The sequence below is a fragment of the Lissotriton helveticus genome, chromosome 7, assembly GCF_964261635.1.
Source record: "Lissotriton helveticus chromosome 7, aLisHel1.1, whole genome shotgun sequence".
NCBI lineage: Eukaryota > Metazoa > Chordata > Amphibia > Caudata > Salamandridae > Lissotriton > Lissotriton helveticus.
In genome coordinates this window covers 984,883,571-984,907,801 of record NC_136068.1, presented here as the reverse complement: position 1 = coordinate 984,907,801, position 24,231 = coordinate 984,883,571, and the positions used below count along the sequence as shown (strand labels likewise).

The window sequence follows — 24,231 nt, the reverse complement described above, 5'->3', positions numbered from 1 at the left end:
ATGAACGTTATTAAAGAAGCTAGATGTCCCGTCCCACCACTAGGGCATGTTATGCAGCCAAGTGGAAACGTTTTGTAATATACTGTCATAACAACGACATCAATCCTCTAGATGTGTCTATTCAACTCATCTTAGGATACTTACTACACCTCCAAAGATGTAACTTAGCGTATACATCTATTAGACTGCATCTTCCTGCCATTGCAGCATACCTACAAAATAGACAACATCTATCACTTTTTAGAGTACCTGCCATAAAGGCTTTTATGGAGGGCCTCAAAAGAATAATTCCTCCCAGAGCACCACCTTCACCTGTGTGGAATTTAAACATTGTTTTCACACGGTTAATGGGACCTCCCTTTGAACCTTTAAATAAATGTGAACTATGATTCTTAACTTGGAAAGTTGCTTTCCTAGTAGCTAATACTTCTTTACGAAGAGTTAGTGAGCTACAAGCATTGACCATTCAAGAACTGCAAATGCATCATAATAAGGTTGTTCTCCGAACCATTCCTAAATTCCTTCCAAAAGTCATTTTGCCCTTCCATCTCAATCAATCTGTAGAGCTGCCTGTATTCTTCTCGCAGCCACAAACAGTCGCAGAAAGAGCTCTTCATACCTTAGATGTCAAAAGAGCATTACTTTACTACATGGAAAGAACACAACCCTTCCGTAAAACTAAACAACTTTTTGGGTCTTTCTTGCCACCACACAAAGGCAACCCCATATCAAAATCTGGGATAGCTAGGTGGATTGTCAAATGTATACAGATTTGCTACCACAAAGCTAAACGTACGTTATCTGTCCCTCCTAAAACCCATTCTACAAGAAAGAGAGGGGCTTCAACGGCATTTTTAGGGAACATTCCCTTAGATGATATCTGCAAAGCAGCTACATGATCTACACCGCACACATTCACAAAACACTATTGTGTAGATGTGCAAACTAAACAACAAGCTACTGTGGGCCAGGCTGTACGCAAAACACGGTTTCAAACTACTGCAACAGATGCGGGTGGTCGCCGCTAAGGATGGGTACTGCTATACAATCTATGCATAGTGTGTAATCTGCAGCTCATATGCCTCGAACGGAAAATGCTACTTATCAGTATGCATCTGTTCTTGGAATGTAGAGCTGCAGAGTTACACACGCCCACCCGCCTCCCCGGCTACCTTTGTCTGTTCCAGTATTATCTTACTTGCATACAGCTTACATGAGCATCCTTCCTGTTTCTTACAAAACTCCATCATTTCCCTGCTGGCGAAAAACAATCTAAGGAAGGAGCCGATGCCCATGCGCAGTGTAATCCAAAGGAGGAATCACCTTTCTTGTGACTTCCAAAGACTTTTCAGAACAAAAACAACTGCAAACATCTGGGCCCAACACTAGGTGGCGATCTATGCATAGTGTGTAACTCTGCAGCTCTACATGCCAAGAACGGATGCATACTGGTAAGTAGCATTTTCCTTTCCTTCACAATGCTTCTACAAGATCTTTTTATTTTTTCCTACTTACATTTTTGGGGTTTGCCCTTTTACCTTCAATATCTCCCCTTAATGCTTCCCACCTGGCCACAGTCTCCTGAACGATTTCGGTCATTGATGTAAATCCCTGAAATGTATAGCGTTGAAGAAGTGACGTCAGGCACTGTTTGAATAGGTAACCTCTTATCATACGCACCTCTTGACCCTCTAAGGCTTCCTATTTGCCTGAAAGAACTATGGGAAAGGCAGGAAAGGCGTGAAAACCGCAGATAGAAAAACCACAGGTCATAAATGTGGCTCTTAAACAAAACCACTGTCTAATTTTTGACATTTTGATCTTGAGGGGTAGCAAAGAGCAAGCCAGTGATGGCCGATGTTACTATGTCCCTAATAAATGTCTATTGTTCTCCATTCTCCATGCCACTTTGCGTCTGCGCGACCTCGCGCTCATATCCACATGGTCTCTTGTGCTCTTGCTTCTTACAGGAAATGATCCGCTTCTTGGTTCGTTTGTTCTCCCAGATGAAGATGAGAAAGAACAGAAACAGCAACCCAAGAGAGAACAGAAATCCCCAGGCAGTGTGAGTATGGAAAGAAAATGGCCTGGGGGGAAGGGGGGGGGAGTTAAATAAAGTGGTCAGGGATGGGGTGAAATGCTCATGCTGTGCAGGTGATGGCTAGGACACTCCAAGAGTTTTGCACCATGGACTTCATGCATCTCTCATTTGTCAGCGATGGCATCATCCTTTCAGGTGTACTGGGGGGGTGGGAAAGGGAAGGTTTAAAGAAAGTCTCTCACTTTCACTTTACTTACAGGGATCTTCATCGGAATTTGAAATTGTACCAGCCGATGAGAAGGGGTCCTCACCTGGCAGTGAGAAATCGGTAAGTCCTTGCAATTGATGATTACCTGTAATTACTCGTGGCCCATGGAATACGGTGAGGGCGGGCGCATGTAGTTGGCAGCCTACAGACCCAGGTTCTTTGTGCTTTGGTGAAGGCAATGGGCATAATGCAGGAGTGGGGTTTGCCAGTGGATAACACTATAAATGATGCCCCTGGTGAATGACAAGAGTCCATGAGCGGTCGCTGATTGTTTGCCCTGCTTGAGGCTGGATCTCCTCATCCAGTGTTGCACGTGTTTAAAGGCTGGGGTTCTGAGATGCACTTGTGCAAAAGTGATAACATTTGTTTGCCTTTGTCACACACGTGAAATATACCATGTGTCCTTGATAGCCCCATGATGGGCACCTTGGAGGTGTTGCGTTAAGTTATGTATATTTGTAAAGTGCACTATCACCCGCCAGAGTCTCCCGATGTTGAAGATAAGGGGTAACCTTACAAAGCCCAAGTGGTGATTCTGGTGTTGGGTCACAAGAAGGCTCTCCCTGTTCAAGAGGGGGTGCCCTGTGTTCTGTATTGATGGCTGGATCCGTGACGCCGTCAGGTTACTGAACGTATCTTGACTCAATAAAACATTGAGGACAGGAGGAAACTTCTTCCAGGGCGTCGTGGCCTGAAGGGCAGAGTGGAGATCAGGCAGCAGGATGTTGAGGTCCACAGGCAGTGTCTTTGAGTCGGGGTAACAGGCGGTGGGACTGCACAGCGGAGGAGGGTGCTGAGTTCACCCAGAGGCTGCCTGCAGGCTTCTCGTGCTTTGCTTTTCAGGGGTGTGCGGATGAATGAACCGGTCCTGTTCCAAGCATGGTCCCTTTGGGAGCTCCTTGGAGACGCGGCCCAGTGCCAGATGTGGGGGGGGGGGGGGGGGGGACTGCTGCTTGTCCCTTCTTTTCATACTTACGGCGGCTGCCCGAGCGATGACCCATGTGCTCAAGGAGACGAGCAGACTAGAGTGAGGCCGGTACCCAAGGCTCCGCATCTGGTTCCTTTTCCTAAAAAGAAACAAACGCCTCCTGGCTGCAGTGACTCACTGTATCCCCGGCGCTTACCAGCAACGAAGGAGCAAAAAAACCTCCATGGGGGAAGAAGGGAAGGGACTTTCCCCGTTTACTCCGTTTACTCGACAGTCCGCAGAGCTCATGAGCGCCCTGGGGTGAGAGCAGGGGCGTGTGACGCCGTTCAGTAGTCAGCATTCACCAGGCAGGCGTGCGGCAGCAACGGCCCGCGAGCTCACCCTAAGTGAGGAGCAGGGGTCATAGGGACTATCTGCAAAGCGCATACCCTGTAGTGAGCGCACAGGAGGAGGGGCGCCAAAACCAGGGCCCCGCTTCTTTTACTAAGTGTAAACGGTAGGCTTTAATCACACTTAACACAACTATCAGGACGTATAGGAATGCTCTTGAGCTATGCATCCCCTTATATACACAGCTACTGCCACTAAACACAATACCGACAGGCAGGGAGCATGAGACAAACTCTGGCCATAGCTGGGCTCCCAAAGCACACTCCTGTTGAAGAAACCCTTTGCCGAGAGATGAATCCTGATGGGTTATCCTTCCCCAGAGAGGCAACATGACGAGCTAGGGTAAATACAAGGAAAATTCAACAAGTCACAATGAAGGTTTCAATCTCCACGTGTTCAGTGTCTCGCAGAGAGACCAAGCACTCAATAAAAACACTGTTGATACTCGGATAAACATTTGGAAACAAATTGGCCTTTGCCGGATATCAGCCGGTGGATGGGGAAGTAGTGGTGGTAGAGGAGGGCTCAACAGGCCAGACCCCGAGTTCCAAGGGCTCCAAGGGCTCAGTGCTGCCAGTACTGACATCCCACTTACCATAAAAGGGCTCTTGCCGTCCCACCAGCGCTTGTGAAACTGAGAAGAAGAGCAAGATTGGATAAGCCCAGTGGCTAACAGTGGAGCAACAATTGTACCATAGGCCCTAAAGCAGGGAACAATAAACTCCTCTGGGTATTGTAGTTGGATAGTAAAGCCTTACAGTCAACCATAAGTGGGGTGCAGTGAGCCCCTCATACCGCTTTCAACCAGTACCACTGTACTTGCCCGACTAGTGACCGCTATACTTTTTGACAGTTACTTTCCCTTCTTCTGCAAGTCTGAGTTGCCCAAGTCTTCGTCAATGATGATAATGGCTCATGGCCTTTCATATCCCTCTGTTGTTAAGACCCTTCAGGCTTGACTAACACTATCTGGCCCATATTTACACTGATGTGAGTTTGGTGGAAGCTCAGAGTGCCCGAGCTCCTAAAAAGTTCTCCTCTAGTGGCACAACTAGCAAGCAGCAAACAATTGTTTGAATCCAAAACGCACACAGTACCAAGATCCATGGTAATGGAAAATGCAGCACTATAAAAACAATGTTAAAAGCATGTAGCTTACATAACATGACTAACCCTCAGTGTATATCTCAATCACTTCTTCTTGGAAAATGCTTTCATGGTCATAGTTTTTGACCACTGACTTCACAATAAATGGGGTTACCGTTGAGCCAGGTCGTATTTGGCCAACTTGTCTTTATTTTTGTGGCCAATGATGTGTGCACACTTAGACCTGTTCTTCCTTCTTGTATATGACATACTTCTGTTTGCAAAACAGAAGCATAACATCTCATATTGATTTGAGCTCCCCCTCTCAGTGCCTATGTGTCTTATTTTTTTATCACTTTTTATTGATTTTTAGTTTTCACAGTCTACAAGGTATCAGTAGCCCTCTTTCAGTGGGCCACAGAGCAAGCAGAAGTTACTAGGCCTGCCTGTGGTAATTGAGGCCTTTAACTCTCGATGTCCGGGGACCTGACATATTATGAATCCTGCTCAACAGGGCCAAGCGCCCCTTCTGCACCTGACTCTGTCAGGTAGCGTTGGACAAGCAGCCAAGGCTCCTTCAGGGGTAAACACAGATACAGTTCATCGAACACGACTCCTAACTCATCGTGCAAAAAACACGAACAATAAATCCATGTGCAGTCAAATACTCATTTTTGTATTGAAAGAAAGAAGTACATAAATTCTAGTTCTACATATGCAAAGAGGTAATCAATTCACAATCCCTCTTGAAGTCAGGGATCGAGTTGTTGTCAACCCACTCCCTGTCCCACTAGCTTTAGTGCAATGGGTTCGATGTTAATCCCCATTCACTGATGGCTACATCCATGGAATGTAAACTATTTGGCCATACTCAAGTTCTCCCCTCAAGAGTTCTCCCCTCTGACTCCTTTCGGATGTTCAGTCACAAAACCCTACGGGTGGCAATTCCAATTGCAGTATGTGTCTCCCTGGCCCCAAAGACTTAGTTCATGGTTTACTGGCAGTATGGAACACCTCAGCGGTGCAGCAAAGTCCTGCTCCGGATCAACAAAGTCGGCCACAGACAGTCACAAGCGGCGGCCACTTGTCAGGCGCAGGTTCTCTCTCCTCCGAGCAACGCTAATGGCTGGTTCTAGCGATCGGTGTGTTCGAGCTTGGGTGATCGCATTATAAGTCACACTTCCCTTTGCGAGTGGGGGAGGGGGCAGGGGGAGTTGATTTTCTTCCTCAAGCGGTGCTCCAGCAATGTCTTTTGATCCTCAAGCTTCCTTCAGTAGCCTTGGTCACAAGCAGCAATATGTCATCCTGGGCGATGGCCCGAACCCTTGGCCTCAGCCTTTCTGGTTGTCCCTCCTGGCCATGGCACTCACCAGTCAGGTCACACTGACCTGGTATTTATGTTCACGGGGCTACCCACCATGGGGTTGTGCAGACCTGCCACACATCACCAAACCCTCGCTTCTTGGCTCTGTCCATTGGGGCCCCTTCTGGCACATTAAGGTAGCCGCATCAATCCAGCACACGGTCTATGTCCCGATTAATACAAGGGCGGATTCCTCACACCCCGCACGGGGACTTCTCATAATAGGGCGCCCCTCTGGACCTCGCTCTTTCCAACTCTCTCCTCTTGCTCACAGGGCAACCTGGTTTTGGTGAGCAGGCAGGTGCTGGTGCTCCATGGCAGGTGGTCTTGGTTTCCCTGGGTGATACCCCTTCACCCAGCAGGGGGTCTAGCAGGCCCGTGTCCCCAGTCCTGGTCACAGGCAGAAGTCGTGCAGAGCTTCCTCTCCTCACACAGTTCGCCTGGTTGCTTAGCAGATGACAGTGTGGGATCTCAAACTCCCCTACTTATAGTCCTTTCACAATCCTCCAGTGCTTGTCCCTCCCATTTTACAGGGATGCAGCAATACACCAATCTGTCCGGTGGGGGGGGGGGGAGAAATTCATCCTCTCCTCATAATTTCCAGTAGACAGGCCTGGGCTTCCCGGCATGGAACCGAAGATCCTCCTTATAACATACCAGTGCAGGCACATGTGCACTCTCTGTATATCCACAGCACACTTACTGCACAGCACTGTCCTCGTGTATTATTCAACTACAAGCATAATGTAGTACATAAGTCTTGGCTCTAGTCTTTATGGAATGTTATTACATGGCTTACAGAATGCTCTTTTGTTTATGTTGTATGTCTGCACACAACTATGGGTTATTTTCCACAGCAGTTGCTTGTAGCCTCCGTGGTAAAGAGTCCGCTCTTGTCTCCTCCTATGATATCCAATAAAGGACTTTCCAATCTACCTGCTTTTCTCTGCAACTAATTTACTACACATAACTATATGCAGCAAACATATTCAGTCTGCGCACACTGGTACAGTATGGAAAGGCCGCAGCACTGAACAGAGTGTGTTATTTTAAAAAACACACAATGCCAGCATACACACATTTCCCATGCACGCAGTGTACCACACTTCACCCTTTGTGTAGTGTACTTCTTGCAAGCACACATGCACTCAGCATGTTTCCATCATGCATGTCCTTCTACATCTACATAGCCGTTGTAGGCCAGGGGTGAGTAAGCACACAGCAGCTGAACTTTTAAAAAGGGGAGTATGCCTGTAGGCTTCAGTCCAGTGACACAGCTAAAAAAGATTCTGTTCACTACTACTGATCACTAAAGTTATGGTACCATCACCGCACTTGTGCTGTCTAACTCCCGGTGAAGGCGGCAGCCTTCCAAAACTGAGGGCAGCACTTTGGGCACCCCTTCCGGTCCAACAAGACCATAATCTTTGAGAAAGACCTATGTCATGCTGCACACACATGATGCGCATTCGCCCTATCACTATTAACAAAAACAAGAACTATGACTGTGAATTACAAGAGGGCTAGGAAAAACAGTTGGTACTTGGACGGGCAGACACTGGACCATGCTACAAGCTACAAGTAACTCGGGGTCCTATTAGACAGCAGAGGCTCATTTAAACCTCATTTAGAGACGCTGCACCGAAAAGGCACCATGAGTTATCTGGCGATGAAGCCTCTGAAGAAAGTACTGCCTGATTGTACGCTCGAACCGCTTCTACAAGTACTAAGAGCTCGTCTTCAACCTATGCTGACATATGGGAGCGATTCAACTCTTGGAAAAGATGCGCCGATCCTCGATAAAGTGATCAGTAAAACCTACAGATCCATCTTTCAGCTACCCAGCTATGTTTCTCCAGCCCAAATACGCCTCAAATTTGTTCTCTAAAAGCAAACAGTAGAAAGAAGGGGCAGCTATATAAAATGCTGGCTCAAGATCAGAAACGCAGAGCAAGGTACCTTAAACGCCCATCTTTGGATTGAGCTGCAACGACGAGAACGATCCCTTGCCAGAGAGTATCTGTTGGAATCATTAGAAAGACTCGAATTGACCGATCTCTGGGACACATCAACAGATCATAAGAGCTTCAAAAAGATAGTAACCAAAGTAACAAAAATAATATCGCTAACAGAAGATAAGGAAGCTCTAGCAAAGAGGGCACATGGATGGACAGTCCTAAATGACTACAAAGCACTTAAGCCTCAAGCTTATTTGGATCATGGATTCAAACAGAAGACAAAAGAAAAATTTCTAAAGCTGCGGCTCGGTGTCTTACCAATCCTCCCTCATCTGGCACCATGGAAAAGGAATCAAGATGATCAGACTTGCCTTTGTGGAGTTGGATCTGAAGATTTAACCCATATAATATGTATTTGCCCAGGCTTATTGGACAAAAGGAGATCCTTATTACGTGCAACATGGAATCAGAAGGGTACCAGAACCTGCAGACAGGCAGTCAAATTATGTTTTAACCCGCAGGAGACCCAATTAAACTGCCGTCTCTCAAAATTCTTTGATGCAGCGATGGAAAGACTCAAGAAAAAGCAAAATGAGGAAGCAGACCAATAGGCAGACAGAGCACCAGAGTTAATTCTGGGACTGCAACTCATACAAACAACATTAAAAAGTAAATTGGAAACATGAACTTGTATGCCATTGCAAAACATGGCGATTGGGAATTTTAGTCTTTGATAAGCACTTTTATCTTTGATATATACCTTCTTTTAAGCTGTGTATTTAAAAAAATTGTGAGTTTTAATTAACTGTACAATAAAGTTACTCTTATTCTTACTCTATCAATATTAGGGATTCGTACAGTACAGCTAGGCACTCAAGGCAGGCATACACATCTTTTGCCATGCAGAGGACTTTTCTGTCCCAATAAAAGGTCATGACAATGGACGCAAGCAGAAGCTTTGCAAAGTATTGTTACAGGGTAGAAATCTCAGCAGGCGGCTAGCAGAAAAATATTTACACCATAAAAATACATTGAGATTACATCTAAGAAACATGGGTTTTCCAAATAAGTACTTGTCCTATGAAAAAAGAGTAAACATTTGTATATATCTAAAACTATAATCCCATGTATCAGAAGGATAGACTGTGACAAACTGGGCAGGGGAGGGCACCCTGGTAAGCTGAGCTGGAACACAGCTCAGTGCTTGTGTTTGAACCTTGTCATGCTATGGGCCTTAGCTTTTCATGCTGCTCTTTGCCTCAGAATCATAACACTTACGTGAAATGTGCCTGAAGAACTTCACACTTTGTGCCTCAAGCTCCTCGCACTGTGTCTGTGGGTGCTGTAGCGCCTCAGCTTAGTCTGCCTCCTCAGTTGCCCAACATGCACTTCCTGTCTGTCTCAAGTCTTTGTTGAGTGTGGGGAGTGCTTGAACGGGTGACTCGTAAGGATGGGGCACTGGATGGATCTCACTCCCTGGTATCCATGTTCTATGAGGAGCCGTGGACCGGGCCAAGAACTTTCTAAAATGGAGTTGAGCCTTCGTTTTTGGAATATTCCAGCATGCGGTCATCCCAGGCACCGGGGCACTCGCAGAACCCCACAATTCCAAGGCCTATTTATTTATTTATTGTAAGCATCACCTGTGTGTCTCTTTCAGTCTCTGATGATGGAAATAAAGAAAACAAAGTTTGCAAGAAAGACTGAGAGAAAAGCGGTAGCAACGAAAAAGAGACAGACAAATGGAGACAGAGAGGTGGAGATAAAAAATAGAAAATGCAGAAATAAGGGTACGAGGAGACGGGCAGAGAGAAAGGTGGGGTGAGAAGGTGTGAGGTAGAGGGGAAAGCACTTGAGATGGCGAGATAGAAAGGGAAAGTGAGAGAGGCTATGCGAGGTGAGAGCGACTCAATGGGAGAAAGAGAGAGGAGCTGAGAGAGAAATTGAGATGGACAGCCTGAAAGAGAGACGGGCAATATTCAGGGAGAGGGAGAAAAGACAAACTCTGAGAGGCTACAGACCAGAGACGCACAGGAAGAAAGAGAAAAAACAGAAAGAAGGAACAGCACAGAGAAAGGTAGAAAGAAAGGTTACAAGAGAGAAGTTAGAAGAGAAAAAAGTGAGTGAGAAAGCAAAATGGAGAATACAAAGGATAGAGATAGAGCAAGAGGCGGCAAGAGCAGAGACTAGAGGAGCAGAGATTGTGCGAAAAAGAGACCGACATAAAGAGAGGGGGAATGAGACAAGCAGCAAGAAAGACAGAAAGATTGACTAAGAGAGAGGGAGAGAGTTAGAGGGGAAAAGGAAGTGTGGAGTAATCATGGGGCGGACGGGAGATGGAGAATTTTGTAGAATAGATTAAAATACATGTTTGTGCATGGTGAGAAAATAAAACACACTGGTTTAGATTAAAAGTAGCAGTGTTATACTTTCCTAGGCATTAGAAAGTTATTTACTTCCAAACTTGGTGCGAAACTACATATGTTATCCTGGAGCACAATGACTGGTACAAGTAGCTGTGGACCCCAGTGCCACTGCAATGGCTGCACCTCTAGGAGCTACGTCTCAAGTTCTCAAGGTTTGGCCTTTGCCACCTTTGGGACAATCCTACCATATTCATGGTGATGCTGACATTGGTGGTAGTCCTCCTCTCTGCTCCAAGCATGTTTAGTTACTGATCCCACTTTGCACTAGAGCTGCCATTCTCTGCATCACTGTGCCAACCACCTGAGCTCACAAATCCCTAGAAGTGAGAGGCGGTGTCACTGTGCCAGTCTCTTGATCCCAGCGTGCCCTAACAGTGACAAACCCCAGTACAGCCCTACCAGTGCCTGCTGACCCAGTATCACATTGCCAGTCTTCTGAAACGTCTGAGATTCAAGCTCGCACTCTGAGACTTCATCCCCCGACTCTAAAAGTCTCCAGTGATGGAATCGTGCATCCCCATATCAATTCAGAGAGCTCTGCACTCCTAGAGGTGTAAGGCTCTATGTACCATTGCTAATCTTCTGGGTCCCTCCAGGCCAGGAAGGTTCAGTTTTCAGAGCCTGTACTTGTTCAGAGATGGCTTGTCTCCCAGTTGTTAATCCCCTGTGCACATGCAGCCCCAGAGGTAGCAGGCTCTCTAGCCCTGTTCTAACCCTTAGATGCTAAGTAACACAAGTAAGACCTCTTAAAGGCATGTGGAATGTGTACATGACATACCCACACAATGCATGCACAAGAACTCCAAGCATACGCATGCACCTCACACGTTGGAATCTCCAGAAAACAACAAATTGAGAGCCTGCGCGCAACCATAAAGATACACAGCATCCGCATACAAAACATTCCTCGTAGAATTTCTTCACATGCTGTTAGTCCAACATAGAAACACACCATTGCACACTTCGAGCCCACAAAAACAAACATAGCCTTCATGCATTCCACTTAGATACCCACTGCTCCATTCATCTGCCCTCAAAAACAAGGTTAGCTTCCACAAAGTGATAAGTGGCAATGTATACCCTAAGTGATGCCGGACAGAAGCACACTGCTTTCAAAGGCCACGCACAGACTCAATGTAGACTCCAAACACAGAGCGCACTTAGAAGCATGTGCATGGAGTGAACAACCAGCCTCTGTACATTCCCACGTCCATTCGAAAAAAATAGCGATTTCTCCAGGTGCGATGATCATCGTAATGTGTATAGGTAATAACACAAGCTTGGCTCCTCACCAGGCAGTGTTTCTTGCGTGGAACCCCCTAAAATTGTACACCATAAGTTAATAGCTCAAAAACATGCCCGCTAGTTGATGAATTGTAGATTATGTTAAGCCTCCACGTCAAGAGACAATGTGTCCTCGAGATAAGGCACCTCACAACATATCAAAATGAAGCCAATTAACCAGGGATGGACTCAATGTTTGAGTTCTAGAGCAGGAATAATATGTTTAGAGACTTATTACAAAACTTCAAAAGGTGCAGTATAGAGAACAATAATATAAAGGAATAAAGTCAGTTGCTGTAAAGGCTCTCAGTAAATAGGGCAATACAAAATAAAGTCCAAAATCAGAATAATTCTATGTCCCATTAGAGAAGCAAAGTCAATAATAAAACAGACCGCATCCTTAGTAGCTTTGGAAAGTCTCCTGTTTCACTCCCAAAACTGATGCTTTATGTAACGTTTCCTGGCATAGGTAATCATCAAATTCTGCTAATTCATCATGGGAGAAAAAGAATTATACTCGCCGCAAATCAGAGCACTGTTTTAAGAAACGTCATATTGCTTTAGCATCTAAGCAGCATCTCATTACATGAACTTTGATTCTGTCCACTGGAGGCTAATGTCATCTGGACATTGTGGGGCTAACTATTTACATGAACAACAGTTTGCTATTGTGAATGAATGAGGTACAGTGAGTTAGCAGGAGAGCCTTGAAAAAGAAACATTACTATGTCTTTGTGGAAAATAAATTATTCGACAACACAATTAATGGAAATAAACAAACCTGATTCTGCTTGAATGTGTGCTACAGAAATGATGAACTGTGAACGTGCAGGAGGAGAACTCCATTGTGAACAAGATGACATCTAGGTTAAATTGCGGCCTCATTATCATAAGTAAAAAAACACACTTCTATAAGTCATAGGATATTTGTTTCAGATGCAGTAGCATCATTTCAGTGTGGCCATGTAAATTCAAAAGTAAATTTACATTTTGCAAACTTAATAATGCACAAAAATATGAAATGCAGAAAACTTCAACACTTCTGCCTGGTCTGACTGAATTGTTGGTGAGATAAAGGCAGCCAACGTCGCAACAATAAAGAATGTGCAGGCCCTGGGCCATCTTTGCTCCAAGTCTTCTCTCATGTACACTATGGCGACAGCGCGCGCTGGACCTGCGGGATGCCTGAGCGCAGTTGGGAAAGCCAGGCGCTCCCGATGACTCACCGTCAGCCTGTCTCCTCTTGTATTTCGGGAATCCCCCGTGAGGAGTGTGTGAGTGGACAAAGCAGAGGGTGTGTGACTCACACAGGGAGGCCACCCCTTGAAGGACAAGGACACGCATTCCTCCCCAGTGTGCTGTCTCCGTCGCCCGGGGCTGCCTGCATGACTTTCCTCCCTGTCATACTTCGAGCCACACCTCGGGAGGTTGCCTGCACGGACCACGTGCAGATGGAGGGAGAGGGCTCTTTCTGTTAATCTTGAGGGGGTGGGGGCTGTTGGGACCGCGGAACTCGGATGCGCGAGAAAGGGACGAGCCAGCACCATTTGGGGCAGAGAGCGGGGGTGACGACGGTAAACGGAGCTCTATCACCTAAGACATTCGGCGTGCGTGAGGGGTCAGTGCGGCTAACTCAGGGGTGGGTGAGTCGGTCCGTGTCTATTTTATTTTATTTATTTATTTTATGCGTTTTTATATAGCGCGAACTTTACCCGAAGTTGTCAGAGCGCTTCACAGTAGGAACAGAACTGATACATGAGGAGAAACTTACAAGTGAACAAATTACAAAAGCAAACTTTAAGTTACATGAGGCAAAAGTGACAATTGTGAGCAAACAAAATACAAGAGGTAGCAAACGGTGCATTACAGGAGGAAAAAGTGACGTGTGCATGTTACAAAAGCGTACATAATACAAGTAGAGGTATAATACTGCAATAAATGGCAGACACTCAAACACAAGAACAAACGTTAGTAGGCAATGATGACACTTGTCCAAGTATCTAACGCAAACAAAATGTAAGAGGTAGCAAACCGTGTGTTACAAGAGAAAAGTGACTGTGCATGTTACATAAGTACCAAGCGCAGGTAGAAGGATAATACTGCAATAAATGGCAGAACATACTCGGAAGGCACTTCCAAGGTCATGGAGAAAAGGATTCTCTATAATGGAAGGTCTTCCTTCAGATAATATTATTTATATATATATCATTTGTAAAGCGCGCTGTTACCAACCGGTATCCTGGCGCTGGTGTGATACTCCCTATGTTATAAGCCTCAAGTCTAGAGTGTGAAAAGCCATGTTTTTCGATTTGTTTGAAACGCCAGCAGGTTTGTACTTTGTTTTAGGTCCAAGGGTAAGGCATTCCAAGCGTTCGCCACCCCTATAATAACGCTTCTACCCCCCAGCGTGCCTCCCTGATGCGGGCTGTCTTAATCAGCCCCTTGCTAGCCGACCTGAGTTGTCTGCCTGGCTTATACCATTGGAACTGCTGCTGGAGAAACAATGGACCAAGTCCATGTACCGCCTTGTAGACTATGCAGAAAGATTTGAACATAATCCGTTTCCGCACCGGAAGCCAGTGCAACTTCTCCAGCTCCCGGGAAACCGATGCAAACTTGGGCAGTCCAGTAATAAGATGGGCAGCAGCATTTTGCAGGACCTGCAATTTATTAAGCAGCCCCTGTTGGGACTCCAGGAGTAGACTATTGCAATAGTCAAGGCGGGAGAGCACTAATGCCGACACTACCGTCTTTTTGCAACGTGCCGATAAAAAAGGGAGGAACTTCCTAATGATTTTCAAGGTCCAATGGATAGAGGAAGTCAGCGCCTTTACTTGTGGTTTAAAGGAAAGTTGGTCATCAATGAGAACTCCTAGGTTTTTAACCTTAGTTACAGGGGAGGGAGGAGTTCCCATTTCTTCCGGCCACCACCTGGGACTACAGAAGTTGACATTCGTGCCAAAAAGTAAAACCTCAGTTTTAGAGGAGTTCAATTTTAGGCAATTTTTTGCCATCCACGAGCTGACTGCTGTCATACAGTCTTGAAACCTGGCTGCAACAAAATCTTCTCCGTCCCCCCCCCCCCCCCCCCCCCCCCTGGAGTTCGAAAAGTCTTGACTCAAAATCTCCCATGGCCACCACCTGAACCTGTGAATTAAATTTGGAAGTGTCTTTGAAAGAGGAGAACTTTAAGGTCAGTTTTGAAGGCCTGTGAGGAGGGGTTCCCATAGATATTAGGACAGAGAGGGGCGTTGCAGGTGACGAACTAGTGCCTAGCCCGTCTCAAGGAGTTAAATACAGTGTGTTTGACTTAAGGACAAGTGCACCGGTCTAGTGGTTAGTATTTACAATTTGTATTTTGTGTTATATTAATTTTCATTTAGTATAATTCAACTCAATTCAAAAACTTTAAAAACTTTATTCGGAAGCATGTAAATCATGTCCATAAAAGTACATACATACAATACATATTAAAAGAAAATACACTTTGACAATCGCAATCAGTTACAAATACAGTAAGATACACATAACAATCAAATAGCACACTTAAATTTTTTTTCCAGTAAATAAGATGGAATCAGAAATTTAATAAATATATTTAAAAAATCATGCTTTTCCTATAGCTGATGGCCCTAAGTAAAAAACTAGCCGTATAAAAACAGATGTCAGGGTGATGCAAGTTAAAAAGTAATTTCATTGCCGCATTAACAGTTCTTGCTCCAAATTTGATAAATAAAGGTTTTAAAAAGAATTTACGACATTCGCTATACAGGTTACATATAAGTAAAAAGTGCTCTGTGCTTTGTTCCGAAATATTGTCACACCGACATGGACCAGTAGGGCGCTTCTTAATCTCAGGAAATGCAACCAGTAGGTGGACCGTACCCATCCTCATCCTGGTGAGAACAAACCGATGTTGCCCTTTGGTCACCTGGGTGAGGTAAGGGTGTAGGCCTACAAATTCATTCAAATGGTTATAACGTATACAAGTGGAAAGTTTAAGATCATCCGTAGCTCGTCTTTCTGCACAATGATTTAAGAAAATTGATTTCAGACTCTCCTTAGAGAGATCCGAGGCAGAACAGTGATCTAATGTAACGTTAAGCCCAAATACACTGGAGAAAGAATCAATTGTGTATTTGATCCATGGGATTTTAAGAAAATAGTCTAGACGTAAACAATCCTCGATGATGGCCCTATTAAATGAGGTTTCATCTTTCATCCAGACTGAACGCCACAACATCAAAGGTCTCAACAATAATAGATCATTTATATGGCGTAGTCCTAGTTCTTTATGGACCAAACTATTAGCAGTAGAGGTCGGGAGACACAACAATTTTTTCAAGAACATATTCTCTTCTACCTGTAGGGATTCTACCCTGGATACCCCCCATACCCCTGCTCCGTAGAGGGCAGCCGAGAGACACCTGGCTTCAAAAATCTTAAGCATTTCTTTAGGCCTTCTACTACCTAATTTAGTTGCAAATGCAAATATTCCATTGGCGCTCCTGATCATTTTGTCGCGCACCACCTTGTGCTCGACATCCCAGTGGCCATTTTTGGAAAAGTTAACTCCCAGGTAGCAGAAGTTTTCCACAGACTGCACCACTTGGCCGTCAATGAGATACCTATAGGGCTTTTTAATTTTTACCTTACTAACTCCGCACTCCATCACAAATGTCTTGCTTTTATTAATGACCAACTTTCTTTTCTCAATAAAGGCCACAAATTTATCTATCAAAAGCTGTAGACCCCGGGGAGTCCTAGAGAGCAACACAGCGTCGTCCGCATAAAGTAACACGGGGATGGTACTTGTGTTTACTCTAGGTGCGTCAGCTGGCGCCCTCTGCAAGATCGAGTCTGTTTCATTAATAAACAGAGTGAAGAGCAGGGGTGCCAATACACACCCCTGTCTAATACCTCTCCTGACCTTGAATTTATCTGTGCATTCGCCCGAAGGCCCATACCGGACACACGAGCTAAGCCTCTCGTATAAACGGGCCAGAAAATATATAATTTCCCTGGGTGCTCCCATTTCTAGCAGGGTAGTCCATAGTATGGCGTGATCCACCAGGTCAAAAGCGCTGCTCAAATCAGCGAAACAGAGGTAAAGTGAGCCCTTTTTTGCTCGGGTATATTTCCCTATCAGTAGCTCCAGATTTAAGCATTGTTCAATGCAACCTCTCCCTTTCCTGAACCCATATTGGCAGTCTGTCATTATTTTATTAGACTCTGCCCATTCTTCCAATCGGACGAGGAGTACACGGCTCATGATCTTGACCGACGAATCCAACAACGAGATTGGCCGGTAGTTTTTGGCGTTTCCTCGGTCCCCTTTTTTATGAATTGGAACTATTATAGATTCGGACCAGGTACACGGAATAGTATAGCGAACAGCAACATTAAAAACTTTGGCTAGTACAGGCCCCCAAGTTTCAGGCGCAAACTTGTATACATCAACTGGGACACCGTCGGGTCCCTGGGCCTTACCGCCCTTACTAGCCCTGATACTGCTTAGGACCTCCTGTAAGGTGATATCTAAATTAAGTACTGGCCAAGAGCAACTTATCGGCAACGTTACAGTATCGGGATTAAAAATGGCTGAAAAATGCTGTACCCATGATTCCTTACCCACGTTTGAGGTTAACATGGGAAGTTTATCATCTCTTAAAAAAGGGCTATTTACTGCTGCCCAAAAAAGCGTACAATTATTCGATACAGCCGCTAGATCAAATCGCTCCCAAGCTTCCTCACGTAATTCAGCTTTCCTTTGTCTAAGAGCTGAATTATAGTCAGTTCTAAGCTTAACCACGACTGCTTTATCTCTAGGTTTGGTGGATAATGCTTTTTTTAATGTCTTCAAAGCCACAGTACATGCGTTGTCAAACCATCCCCTAGCTTTGTAGTTGAAATTTCCAGCAGACCTAGTAAACTTACTACTAATAAAAACATTGATTTTTGTAAAGTGGGAAATACAGGTCGTCATATTTGATTTCTCGTCAATAATAGAAATAATATCATTTAGACAACAGGAGACAATGCAATTTGAAGTTACTTCAGCCTTATCCCCTGTCCACCTTATTCTAAATCCATTCGGCCTATGTACTTCAATGTTTAAAATAGCACTACTGTCTGGAATTATAGAAGCTTCCCAAAACCTAGTTTCAATAACAAGGCAGTTGTGGTCACTAACCATATGTTCTACAACCTTGACATCAGAACTAAAATCAGCTAATTCGGAAGACATGCAAATAAAATCAATCACAGTGTTTGCCCCACGCCCCACAAAGGTTGGCAAACTATCGCCCTTCCCATCCTGTTCAAACTCTAAAATCTCTAAGTCATAGGTAAGTAGGAAGGAGTTCAGAGTTTCTCCATATGTATTGTGTTGGAAGTGCGTAGCTGGCTCTCCAGCACGATTCAAAGTACCACACAACCTTTGATTAGAGAAAGGGCAAACAGAAATATTAAAATCTCCAACATATATGTATTCAAAAACCGTATTGGAGGCTTTCATCAATTGTTTGATTGCGACATCAAGTTCTAAAATAACCATATATCTACTGGCATCAAAAACATTATTGTACATATTAACCAACAGAATGTTTTTGCCTGCCTCATCCGCGAACCATAGCAGTTGGGAATTATTGCCCACAGTAATATATTCCTTCACCCTGATTCGCATTTTCACAGAGATCAGAGTTAGCAAACCACCTTTGGCCCTCCCTGAGGTGGTTGCCACTGCTGGTAACTCATAGGCTACAAACCCATCGAGGCCCTTAAAATTTAAACACCAGGTCTCCTGCAAACATAAGATATCAAAAGTTCTAATTAGTTCTAGCCACCCTAGTACATTTATTTTAGAAACTAGTCCTGCTATATTCCAGCTGGCAAAGAGGCAAGTTGTTGACGCCCCCACTAGGGTATCGCAGGATGTACCCTCAAACCTAGGCAGTATACTACCGGTTGTAGTTGAGGGCTGATGTAAATCTACTCCTGCAACCACTGCGACAGACTCGTGTCCGGCCTCTTGTCAATCGCAGTTGTTAAGACCAGACAGGGCATCAAATCTATTGTGCAATAGCAGACTTGGTACTAGGGGGGATGCCCAGCGATTATGCAAGTTCAGGTTGTTAATCAAGTTGTTATCCCATCCTAATGCTGGCGTTTTTGGTAGGGTTACATTTTGCTGTTCCCCATGGAAAAATTTTAATGTTAGGGGAACCACCGTACCTCTTCTACGCTGAGGTGGAAAAATATGTGTTAAAACATTAGGAAGTATATCGGGATGTGCAAATGTTATCGCCACGCAATCCCCTTTAAATCTTTTGGGGCGATTCCCTATCCAGGGAATACGTTTAACTGTTTTGATATCATGCGCCAGTTGCTGTAACCCACCAGGCGCCAGTCTCATATTACCAGAGAGCCAGTGAAGGGCCTTACTACTCAACGAGCTGGCTGACTCGATAATACCGTCATCCAACTGGGGTACATTAGCTAACACTAATACAACAGGTGAAGCTTCATCAATAAATTGCAGAGGGTCTGTACCGTGGACTTGTGCTTGTGGAATATTAACAGTCAACGAACACCCTTCTACAGTTGTAATGTTATGATTAACTTTGGGGGCCGACGTATGGGCTGAATCAGTTAACACACCAGGTATCCCTTCTCCAGCATGATCAACCCCTTCTATAATGTTTCTTGTTAATAATGAAGTGTTGAGGCTACCTATTTCCTCCGTCAGCTTAGTTTGCATGCCTCCAAGTCTTTTTACTTCCGCCTGGAGTTTATCTATTTTTGAGATCAGAGGTTTTACAATTTCAATAAGTTTACCCTCTACAACCTCAAGCAGTTTAGCAAACATTTCATCCTCTCCTTTATATCTTGCAGTCCCATCCCCTACTGCCTTTAGGGGAACTCTCGAGGAACCCGGAGATAATGTTCTCTTCCTTTTCACTCTTGGTCTTTGACCACCCTGTTTCCGCTGATTCTTCACACAGGCACGCACAGGTCGAGGTGTATGCTCTATTAGAGGTAAATCATCCTCCACAGGGCCAGTAACAATGTCTGGGTCTGAATCAATAACGCTATCAAAGTCTACATCCAAAATAACAGGGGATACTAACGTGATCAGTGGCTGACTGTCAGACTCAATCATTGGTAAATCATTAGTTGAGAGCCTTGTTTCCACCATCACAAAAGGGCTGTCCTCTGCTGACATAGGTAAGGTAGGACTTAACCTGCGCAAATCTGGTGACTGGCTTAGCCCAAGTGATTCCCTCCTTTGTTCGTTAATTTTCTTTACAGTTTGCACAACATAGTTGTCCATGGTATTAGCGGGCACAGCAGCAGGTTTCTTTTTGGTTGCCATATATGTAACACGATCAACAACAGGAGCAGCTAAAACTTACTTATGGACGCGTCTCTTGTGAACCAGGGGGTCGGGCCCTACCCCTGCCTCCTCCTGCCGATGAGGGCCGTAGAGGGCCCGCCCTTTGCCCGGGCTTAGCCCCGGGCGTCCCGCTCGCGTCCCGCGACGCGGGGGTGCTCCGCCTTTATTCGCTGGTCATTGGCGCTCTCAGGGCGCTGCCACGTCACTGTGACGCGCCGCCGCGGTGCCCGCCGGGATTTGCAGTTTCCCGGAGCGGCGGCGCGGAGTTCGGTGTTTCCTGACTCTTGGCGGCGGTGGCGGCAATGTGGACTATGTCCCCTCAGTCTCCTCCTGTAACAGGTCAGTGCTACTGACTCTCGGCGGTGGCGGCGATTCTGCAGATGCGTTTATACCGTACTCTCACAGAAAGTAAAACTCTTTTTCGCATTTAGGGTCGTATCTTGACTAATTTGTGAACTATCTGCACCTGGGTACAGTAGCCGCCACTTTATGGCACGGACATCAGGTGCTTGGCCCTCAAGGTAATACAAAGATGGCGGCTCCATCTGCAGACCTAGAGTGCCAGTGTGAAAATCAGAATATGTAGGTCTGGCCTGCGCAGGCCTGCCCCGGTGCCGCGCGCGCAGGGCCTGTAGCGGCCAGTGGCGCAGGATAGAATTCTCCCGGAGCCATTCTGCTGTGAACGAGGTTCCGTGGGCCAGATGCACTGTCCCTGGGTCATGCCCCGGTTCGGATGCTATTTTTGCTTCGGATCCACGGAGCGACCCGAAAATATGTATGTGCTGCTACGCATGTACTGACCGCCAAAGCACAGGTTTTCCCATTCGGTACGATTTCAAACACACATTAACGATACGTCTTCTCTTAGAGATTCCTATTGATTTGTAAATGTATACAACGATGGAGGTCTGCAACGGACGGCAAACCTCCGTGACTGCATTCACAGTCGCACAGTGGGACAGGGACTACACACAAAATAAAAAGTTGTTGTGAGGCGGACAGCTATATATATTTTTAATGGGGAGGGGTGGTACATGTTGGCACTAGTCGCTCTCCAGGATGCCCCGTTGAGTTCGCAAACAATTGATGCGCATCTTCGCAGGGAACTAGTGGAGGTTCTCGCCGCGCTTTCCTTGTAAGGTGTTGATGCGGATATGGACATTGCCATTGGACTCTAAATGAACCTTTACTGCCTTTAGTACATTTGCTCGCAGACTCAAAGTTTGAAACTTTGCTGGCCCGAGGTTGGACCGAGTGCAAATTATTTTCTACATCAGGCTTTATGAGCCCTCTCCCGGCTCAGCCGAAGCGGTTCACGATCTAGTCTCTGGGAAAGGAGTGCCCTCTAGTGCCCAGTAATGTGAACTGCATCTACAAGACTACTCCCATTGCCCCATTGCTTCCAAACAGAGACTGTTTCAGCCTGGCGGGCCGTTACTGTTACTGACTGGCATGCGGTTAGTTTATAATGAGGGCAGACGTCGGGCGTCCACCCACTATTTTCACCGGGTTTTTCCCTCATTATCCTGCCTGGGAGCTATCTGAACTATCTAGATGCAATGGAAGGGAAACAAAGACACATCATGTTATCACTTCACAAATACATTTTACTTTGTTCAACCCATGTATATGAGAGATATGCATGCACTGTAAGACTATCAGTTGGTCTGTCCCAGTATTTACACAAATGACAACTCAAATACCACTATTTTGTTTTATTTCTTTTATAGCGCTACTCATCCCAGTGGAGGGTGTCAGAGTGCTATACTTCACACGTAAACATTATACATTGACAATAAATCTTATACATGTGTAAATCAATGTACAGGGCGTGTTGCATAAGACCGTGTGGGCAACAAAGGGAAGGAGTACATTTTCTTTTTAGCTCGCTAATCTATTTTAGAACGATTACAATGTATGAACTGCAAGTAACAAAAGGATATCAGTGTTAAAAGCAGTAGCCCACTTACATAACTACATAAAATATCAATCTGTCATCTGCCTGTTAGATGATGTTCTTTGCAGGAGATACATTAACCTACTATGATGTTTTGTTTGAAAACTGGGACTAGAAAACACACAGATATCTCCATCAAATGTGTTACCCTCCAAAGTTACCTTGCCATTATTATTGTTCCCTAGGATTTACTCTGCACGCAAAGATTTCTGCAGCAGGTGCCTTAACCCCATAAGCTATTTTAAAATGCAGTCTTTGCAACTAATTAAGGAGAATAGATGTACTACCATATTTTTCCTTGTTTCGAATTTATTTGTGGCAGAGTTAATAAAAAGAAAAATGTATTAGTTGAGGTCCACATTTTGCGTTGGGGATGCATCCTTTTTTTGGCACAACCCTCCTGCAAAAACAAATTTGTTAAATCTCGTATTGTGCTCAAATATGCTCATGATAGATTTACAAAATATATGTTTGAGTTGTTACGATATAATGTCATTTGGGATGTCACTTTCTGTGAGGTCATGGGTTGTAATGCCACTTCCTGTGATCTCACTCCCTGTAATGCCGCGTTGTGATGTCATGCACCATGATATCACTTGCATACTGCCTAACTTGGTTAGTCCCCCCACATCCTATTTTGTGACTTGTGCCCTGTTTATAATATTTGACTGTATGGCCACTATGGCAGCAGGCATGTGTTTGCCCAGGGGACGCCTTCTGTGCATTGCAGAAGATGTCCACTGTGTATTTTCTTACTATTCCTATTTTGAGAAATATTTGACTGGATTTGCCAGCACGTTCATTTCTCAGGATCACAAGCACCTTACCAGCTGACTGTAGCATAGTATGCCATATAGAATGAAAGAAGCATTGCCCGTGACTTGAACTTAAAATTATCAATTTTCTCCTGACAGTAATCCTCCATCCCCTTAGAGAATGGAAGACTCCCTTGAAAATGTCACAGTATTCAAATACTGATATATTTATTTTAATAGGCCATTCTATAGATTTTGTTTTATGTAAATTATCATGTTCATTTACAGGTGTGGCTTAACACCCAGCTGTTGCTTAGCCAATGTAATCAGCCTAAAATAGAACTACAAAGGGGGGTAGCTCCACCCCCATGCTAGTGGACAGGAGTATATATTTTGATGGGGCAGAAGTTGCTTCCACAGAAAAAGCGCTACCTTACAAGAGCTGTAATAATTGGTTTATTGAGATGCCTGAGCTCTTTTTCCTGACGAGCTATTTTTTTAGAACAGAACTGGACCTTTAGGTCAAAATACATGCCACTGCACGCAGTATGTCTCATAGATGATTAAGATGCTTGTTGTTCTTTGGCAGCAGCACAGAAGGAAGGAGGGCAGACATGAGGACTGTATTGCTGCCCCAGCCACCCTTTCTCTTTCCTTTATAAACTTCAGAGATACCTTAAGATGCCACTCCTTGAGTGAAAGGTGTTTTTCTTTCAAATTCCTAGTTTTAAGATTATGGGCTATAGAGACTTTTTTAGCTCCTCAGCTCCCACAGTTAATATCATTATTACATTTAGTGTATTACATATTTTTACATTTTCTTTTCGAATTTATTTCAAATGTAATATTTTTGTATAGTAAACTAATGTTCGAGGCATATGGGCTGCAGATGGTACATTTATGAATAGATCGCCATCTGGTGTTGGGCTCGGATGATTGCACTTGTTTTTCTTCTGGAGAAGTCTTTGTCGTCCTCGATGACTCCTCCTCTGGGTGTTAGTGCGCATGGGCATCGGCTCCATCCTTAGATTGTTTTTTTCCGCCATCGGGTTCGGATGAGGATCGAAGCGCTCCGGATCGACTTCGATAAAGAAAGTTATATTCGGCGCGTAACCCTTTCCAATTCGACGGTATTGTTATCGAACGCGACTACACTTCCATCTCGACACGTTTCGAAGAACGACGACTACGAGAAGACCAGCTCGACGTAGTCCAGCCCGGAGTCCATGGAAAGGACTCCATTCAAAAAATGTCCAACGTGTGGTGCTAAGTTCCCACACAAGGACCTACACGAGGTGTTCAACCCCTGCTTGTCCCCTGAACACGAATCCAGGGACTGTGAGGCCTGTGCAGCATTTTCCTCAAAATCGACGATTAGAA

General features: G+C 44.9%; 1 protein-coding gene across 4 annotated transcripts in view; it reads left to right on the top strand.

Moving 5' to 3' along the window:
- Positions 1 to 24,231, top strand: part of TNIP1 (TNFAIP3 interacting protein 1) — a 236,128-nt gene that overhangs the window by 104,650 nt on the left and 107,247 nt on the right. For all 4 annotated transcript variants that reach the window (XM_078653618.1, XM_078653616.1, XM_078653617.1 and 1 more), the window contains exons 4-5: positions 1,971 to 2,065; positions 2,301 to 2,369. In XM_078653618.1, the coding sequence (XP_078509744.1) occupies positions 1,971 to 2,065; positions 2,301 to 2,369 (164 nt within the window). The remainder of the gene's footprint in view (positions 1 to 1,970; positions 2,066 to 2,300; positions 2,370 to 24,231) is intronic.